General features: G+C 59.7%; 1 protein-coding gene across 1 annotated transcript; it reads left to right on the forward strand.

Moving 5' to 3' along the window:
• UPK3BL2 (uroplakin 3B like 2) lies at nt 1-6,660 on the forward strand. Its single transcript, XM_043915038.1, has 6 exons — nt 1-2,455; nt 4,081-4,233; nt 4,351-4,570; nt 5,104-5,180; nt 5,430-5,550; nt 6,392-6,660. Exons 1-6 carry the CDS (start codon nt 2,374-2,376, stop codon nt 6,495-6,497), a joined length of 759 nt encoding a protein of 252 aa, XP_043770973.1. The 5' UTR covers nt 1-2,373; the 3' UTR covers nt 6,498-6,660.
• Nucleotides 6,661-6,935: the final 275 nt, after the last annotated feature.

Genomic DNA, 6,935 nt, shown 5'->3' on the forward strand with positions numbered 1-6,935 from the left:
TGTATGTAAGGGCATTCTTTGTTCTGTATACTTCCAACTTTCCTAGGTGTGACCTGTTCTGTAATAACAGGCTGGCAAGATAAAGAAGCTTTTCCAGGGCTGGGTCTGCCCGGGACTTGCCGGCTGGGCCCCCTCTGGACCGGCCTGTGCCCCCCTCTCTTCTGCCTCCGGACCAGCAGCACTGGTCATGTCCTCTGAGAGGCCCACACCTCTGCTTCAAAGTACGTGCGTGACCTCTGTGTCCCACGGCTAAACATCAGCCACAGGATGACCTGCATCTGAAGCCCATGCGTGTAACCGGCAACACGCTGAAGTGGTGCTTTGTGGAGGGCCCCCCTGTGCCAGAGCCAGGAGCCCACCCCCTCCACCGCGCCATCCTGTGGGGAGGGAGAGGAGGTTCCTGCCTCCAGGAGCTTCCAGTGGGTGGAGGGCCAGGTCCAGAGATACACTTGATGTAACAATACATTTTATTGCAACGGTTATATAATAAGATGGAGGTACATGTCAGGTGCTGTGGAGGGCATTAAGAAGAGGCACCAAGGCCAATCAGGGGAGTTTCTGGTGATGCCAGACCCTGGGGTAGGTAGGGCTGAAGGACAAGAGCTCGCTGGGTACGCAAGGCAGCGAGGGCCCTCCAGGAAGAGCCTGGCCTGAGCCAAGACATAGAGGCGAGAGGCCTTGGGAGAGGGTGTCTCAGCACCTTTTGATTGAGGCTCCCCATGAACGCCTGGACTCCCCCAACCTTGTCTGCCTCCCCTTCCCCTTTAAATATTTTTTAAAATATTTATTCATTTATTTGGCTGTGCCAGGTCTTACTTGTAGCATTCAGGATCTTTACTTGCCACATGGTACCTAGCTCCTGGACCAGAGATCAAACCCAGGCCCCTGCATTGGGAGCACAGAGTCCTAGCCACTGGGCCACCTGGGAAATCCTGCTCCCTGAGTTTTCCACTCTGGTTTTGGCCCCCAGTTCCCCGGGAGCTGGGCTTCCCTGGTGGTTGAGATGGTAAAGAATCTGCCTGCTAATGCAGCAGACCCAGGTTCAATCCCTGGGTCAGGAAGATTCCCTAGAGGAGGAAATGGTAACTCACTCAGGTATTCTTGCCTGGAGAATCCCACGGACAGAGGAGCCTGGAGAGCTACAGTTCATGGGGTCGCAAAGAGTCAGACATGACTGAGCAACACTCCCTTGAGGCCGAGTCAATCACTGGTGAAATACAGTAATGTTCAATCCTGCAAAGTCTAGAACCATTTACTAGCAAGTCCAAGTAAACAGCTGGTCGAAAAAAGTCTACCAGGTAATATACTGTGGGTAGGAATAGTTCCCTTTTTTGAAGTTCACTGCAATAAACAATTTGCACACTCTAAGTATTTTGGGAAAGAAAGATAGTTCAGGTGGGCTGGCAATCAAAGAGATTATATATTTGATTATATAGAGATATAAATCAAATGCTTTACAATGACTAAAGAATATAGTTAATTGTTTTTTAAAATTCAAGTGTCCCCCAAAGGAGTTTGAGTTTTAAGAGGGTGTCTCTGGTCAGGTGTGGAGCTGGACCGAGGGGAGTGCCCGTGCTTGGAGCAGAGAACCCCGTGAGGGGCTGCTCCTCCAGTCCAGGTGAGAAGTGATCGGTACATGCTCTGCCCACTGGCCCTGGGCCCCAGCCTAGAACCTTCTGTCTGGAGGAGGGATTGTCCTGCTCTAGCAGTGGCCAGGGATGGAGGAAGGAGAGAGAAGGTCACCTGGATAAGGAGAGGAGGGTGATGTGGGGGAGCCCCCTCCCGGGGCCAGGCAGCAGGGGTGCAGCAGAGAGTGCCCTAAGTGCCCCCAGGCTTGCCTTGGGGGTGATCCTCCAATTCTGGGGTCTGCCCCGGCTGGCTGGGTGATCTCGGACAAGCCCCCCTCCCCTTTCTGTGCCTCGTCCAGGGCGTGAGGATTACTCCCTTCCGCACAGGGTGGCCATGGGGAGCCCTGTGTGCCAGGTTGGAGGACTGTTTGGACGAGGAGATGCCACGGGGCCTGGCAGGACTGCCCCTGGGGCCGCCTGGACCCCAGGGCTGCCGCCCCCTCCCGGGGCCCCTCGCTGTCTAGGCCCTCCTGGAGTGGGGGTGGGGTGTCCCGGCTGGTCTGGCAGCACAGCAGCTAATTATTCTGTTCAGACCCCTCCCTGGCGATGCCAAATCCTCACGGCCAACAGATTCAGCCCCTAAACCCGTCTGACCAGTTGTCTGGGAGAAGGGGGCGCCTGGGAGGGGCAGCACGAGGTGCCAGAAGCAGCCACCCCATCCCAGCACAGGGAGCGGAGCCTCTGGGGCTCTGGATGCTGCGGACAGACCTTCGGACGGACAGACGGTTGGACGCTTGTTCTGGCCATGGGGCTTGGCAGGGGACAGTCTCCACTGCTGATGGCACTGTTGCCGCTGCTGACCTGCCTCCAGACGGGGATGAGCCTGGGTGAGTGAGGGTCGGGGCAGGGCAGGGGTGGGATGGGGAGGGGGTGGTGCCCACCCCGCTTCAGGCTTCCGGAGGACAGAGCCCACCTCCCCCAGCTGCCTCCTGAGTCTGAGTTCTGAGTCCTGAGTCTGGGGCTGGGTCCCAGGTGGGTCAGGGGAGACAGCCCACCAGAAGAGATCACACGGCAGACACCTGTCTACCAGCCCCCCAAGACAGGGGAGCTTCCTCCCTCTCTTTGGGCTCCTCATCCCTGTGTCTCCTAAGTCCAGCTGTCACCGAGTGGCTTCCCTCCTTCCCCTCCTCCCTGTCCCCAGGAAAGCTTTAAAGAAGACTTCAGGGGACTTGCCTGATGGTTCAGTGGTTAAGACTCTGTGTTTCCACTGCAGAGGCTGCAGTTTGACCCCTGGTTGGGGAACTAAGATCCTGCATAGCATGGCCAAAAAAAATTTTTTTTAATTAAAAAAAATTAAAAGAAGTCTTTAAGGATAACACTCCAAAAGGAAGCTCTGCAAGGGAGTGACTGGCATTGTTCACTGTCAGGCTCTTAAACTAGAAGAACTTAGAGACACAGCCCCTGACCCCCATTTCTGCCGCTATGTGCCTTTCCCCAAGCACGAACATTAAGTACCTGCTGTATGCAGGTGCCCTGGGCCTCAGTGTTAGAGTCGGGAGCTCTGAGAGGGGAAGGTTCTAGCCCTGAACCTTTGGGGCTGAACTGAATGTAATAGAAATGAATCATATTGAACTAAACTGAACCAAAAGAGGAAGAGGGTTTGGAAACTTCCCTAAAGCCCATCTCATCTTTCTGCAGCTCAGGGGGAGCTCTGGCCATAGGGGGCCCGGAGAGGAATTAGGGGTTCTGAGCTCTCTGAGCAGAGCCTGAAGGGTGGACAGGGCTGTTGGGGGCTGAGAAGGGGCCAAGTTCCCGAAGGGGAGGGAGTCTTGAGGGGGGCGGGAGGTGCAGAGCTCTAGGTGAGGAGGAGAGGTCACCCTGCGCTCTGAGCCAGGACCCGTCCCCACGTCTGGGCCTGGGGTCTTCCTGTGTCACCACCACCCCCCCCCCCCCCCACCAAGCCATTCACTCCTCCCATCAAACAAACCACCCTGGACCATGTGGGTGGAGCTGGGGAGACTGGAGAGGTGGGTAAACTGAGGCCTGGAGAGTGTCAGAGCTCAAGGTCACTGGGCTCTGCCAGAGCCCAGCCTAGGGTTCAGGCTCGGGCTCCCCCATAGCTGAGTCTCACTCCAGCAAGACCTAAGATGCCTTTCCCAGAACTGACTATGCAGCTGGGGGAGGGGCCTCCTGAGCCTCCCCTGCCCTGCGCTTCACTGATACCCCAGTGACCCAAGGGGGCAAGGCCTCCCCCGGACCTCCCACAGTGCCCACCCCTAATAGGTTCCCAAGGCAGGGGCCAGGGGCTGGATACAGAGTTGCCAAGAAGCCCTCCTGATTATTGCCTCATTAGAACTCCCAGGAAAAGCCCTAACTCCCCCCTCAGACTGGGGCTTCCAGGACCATGCCTCCCCCATCAGACTGGGGCTTCCAGGACCATGAGCCCCCAGACGAGGCTGTGGGGAGTTGGTCATCGTGTTGAGCCTCTTTTCTCTGCCCCCACCCGGCCCAGAGAGCATCGGCTACGTGCCCCAGCTCTCGAGCGCCACCCTGGGCGGGAGGCTCACCCAGTCCACCTTCACGCTGGAGCAGCCGCGGGGCCAGTTCAGCCACCCCAGCATCTCCGACTCTGACGCCATCTGGCTGGTGGTGGCCCACAGCAACGGTGGGTGCTGCCGGGGCCTCGCTTTTCCCTCTGTGAAATGGGCAGGCGGGCCTGGGGGGAGCAGGGGGTAGGTGGATGTGGCCGCCCCCACCGTCTGACCCTCATTGCCACCCTCAGCCACCCAGAAGTTCACGGCCCCACAGAAGGTGGAGGACACCCCGGTCCCTGCCGACTTCCCCCAGGGGGGCTACTACCTCACGCTGAGGGCCAGCCGGGCTCTCTACCCGGGCGGCCAGCCCAGCAACCAGCTCCGGGTCCTGCGCGTCGGCAATGATACCCGCTGCTCCCCAAGGACAAGAGGCTGCAACCACCCGCTGCCGGGCCCCGGCCCCTACCGGTGAGCAGCCGGGCCGGGGCGGGGGTGGACGGCTCCTGCCTGTGTCCAGACCTGAGCCCGGGTGCCTGGGAGCCTGGCTCCAGTTCTGCCAATGGCAGGAGGGGACCAGGCAGGCTGCGGTGAATTGTCCCGTCTTCTTGAGCAGAGACCCCCACACACACACTTGAGCCCCCACCCCATGGGTCACCTGGACCACATGGGCAGGGTCTCCCCATCCAGGCCTCTGGGCCCCAACTCATCTCATTCAGGACTTGATTCACTGATGTTCTGTGCTGGGGGACTTAGCCCACTCCACACAGTCCCAAGTGAGGACAGAGGGTCCCAGAAAGGGCAGGCCACGCACCCAAGGCCACACAGCGGAGACGGTCACAACTGGGATCAGAGCCCCTTCTGGCCGACTCTAAGGCCGTGCTTTCAGCTCCAGGCTGTTCCCCCCAGGTCCTGGGAATCAGGGAGACAGACTGACAGGCACCAGGGTGGGAGGGTTTCAGGTCCCAGGGACTCCCCCCCTCAGTGCTGGATCTCCTGTTCAGAGTGAAGTTCCTGGTGATGAGTGACAGAGGACCCATGGCTGAGACAGAGTGGTCCAGTGAGACCCACCTGCAGCAAGGTATGCGGCCAGGTGTGGAGGTCCAACACGAGGCCTGGGGGCTCTTGCGGACTTGGGGTGGGCTGGGAGAAATGGGCCAGCCCCTAGTCCGTCAGAGCCCCTCTCCCAGCCTGTGCCCCCGCCCCATCCTTTCCCGGCTGGGCTGGGAGACTGTTGGTCTGGGGGCTGTTTCAGGTCCCCCTTCTCAGGTCAGATCTCTTTCCTCCCTTCCTGCCCTACCCGCCTGTGGCACCCGCCTTGCGCCCTCAGCCGAGGTGCTCCAGGCTGCCCCAGGGCCCCAGACCGCGGGCACTGTGGTCATCATTGCCATCCTGTCCGTCCTGCTGGCCATCCTCCTGGCTGCCCTCCTCACCCTGCTCATCTTCACCTGGTACGTGAACAGGGTCGAGACTCCCCTGGGAGGGTGGGGTCCCTGACCTGGGCCGCCTCTTCCCTTCCCCTTGATCCAGGCCTCCAACCCTGCTCCACATTGCTAGCTGTGCTGGAGAGGTTTTCCCTGAAGCCCAAACAGGGGTAACAGTTATTGATCAGGGGATCCCCAGTGTTCTAGAGCCGGTGCGCGCATTGACCCCTGCCTCCCTCCTCCCTCTGCCTGCCTGACACCCGCTGATGGGTGGGGCCGGTGGGTGGGGCCATATTTTCTGAGCGGACACCATCTTCCCCCTGGTGGCAAGAGCTGGAATTGCATGTGGGGGCTCAGAGCAGACGGTCCGGGTGGATGGAAGTGAATTGTTTTTCCTCTAAACGCTGAGCTTTGACTTGAACACTCAAGGCTTCACTGAGAACTCAGATGCTGGGACCTGGTGGAGAAAGCGGTGTCCACAAGGCTTCCTAGAGGAGAGGGACATCTGGTCCCTAAAGAGAATTTGGAGAGGAGGGGGAGGGAAGCAGGTGGGGAGGGTCTGGGGGCCGAAGAGTTGCCACCAAGGCCTGGGCCTTGATTCAAGGCTGAGCTGTATCCTGAAGGCCAGAGAGAGCCAGTGGCCGGCTTTGATCAGGGGAAACGCAGATGCTGTTGTGGAGGCATCCTGGGTGTGGGGAGTGGAGGAGACCATGGGGGCGGGGTCGTGACAAAGAGCGGGAAGACAGAGCTGCGTTTTCTGAGATTTAGGGGCACAGCGCTCCAGGCTGTAAGCCATGGCCATCAGATTCCAATCGGGCTGTCCATTCACCATCCTCTCCCTCTCTCCTCTCTCCTCCATGCCCCCCAGGTACGACACCTGCGGGAGCACGCCCATCTCTGGCCCAGGGGAGCTGATGTTCGTGAGAAAATATGATACCCACATGTCCAGGCCTTCAGCCGTTGGGGGCTCCTGAGGGCCTCCGGGGGGCCCCTGGTGCAGGCTGGGGGCCCACCCTGCTGCTTCAGAGCCCGAGGAGAGAGTGTTTCTAACTAAGGGGCGGGGTATCCTTAGCCCAAAGCTTGGGCCTGTCCCTGTCAGGAATAAATGTCCCCAGCAGCCCCCTGAGTGGCTGGGTCGTGGTACACCTCGGTGGTCTCCCTGCGTGCCTGTCCCAGCCCCTCTCAGGAGGACACAGCGTCAGGGGGGAGCCCAGGGGTCCTAGGCCGGCCGAGCCATCCGGGCAGTGAGGATGCCTCCTCTGACCCGCTAGGCCTCGTGAGGCTCACCTGCCCTACTGGGGGCCTCCTCTCTGTGGCCTGTCCTCCTGGCTGGAGGACTTGGAGCTTCTAGACTTCACCCCCACTCCTGCGCTCGCTCCTTGGAGATGCCTGGGTTCAGACTGGGGCCCCAA

This window comes from Cervus elaphus, chromosome 10 (genome assembly GCF_910594005.1).
Source record: "Cervus elaphus chromosome 10, mCerEla1.1, whole genome shotgun sequence".
NCBI classification, from domain to species: Eukaryota; Metazoa; Chordata; class Mammalia; order Artiodactyla; family Cervidae; genus Cervus; species Cervus elaphus.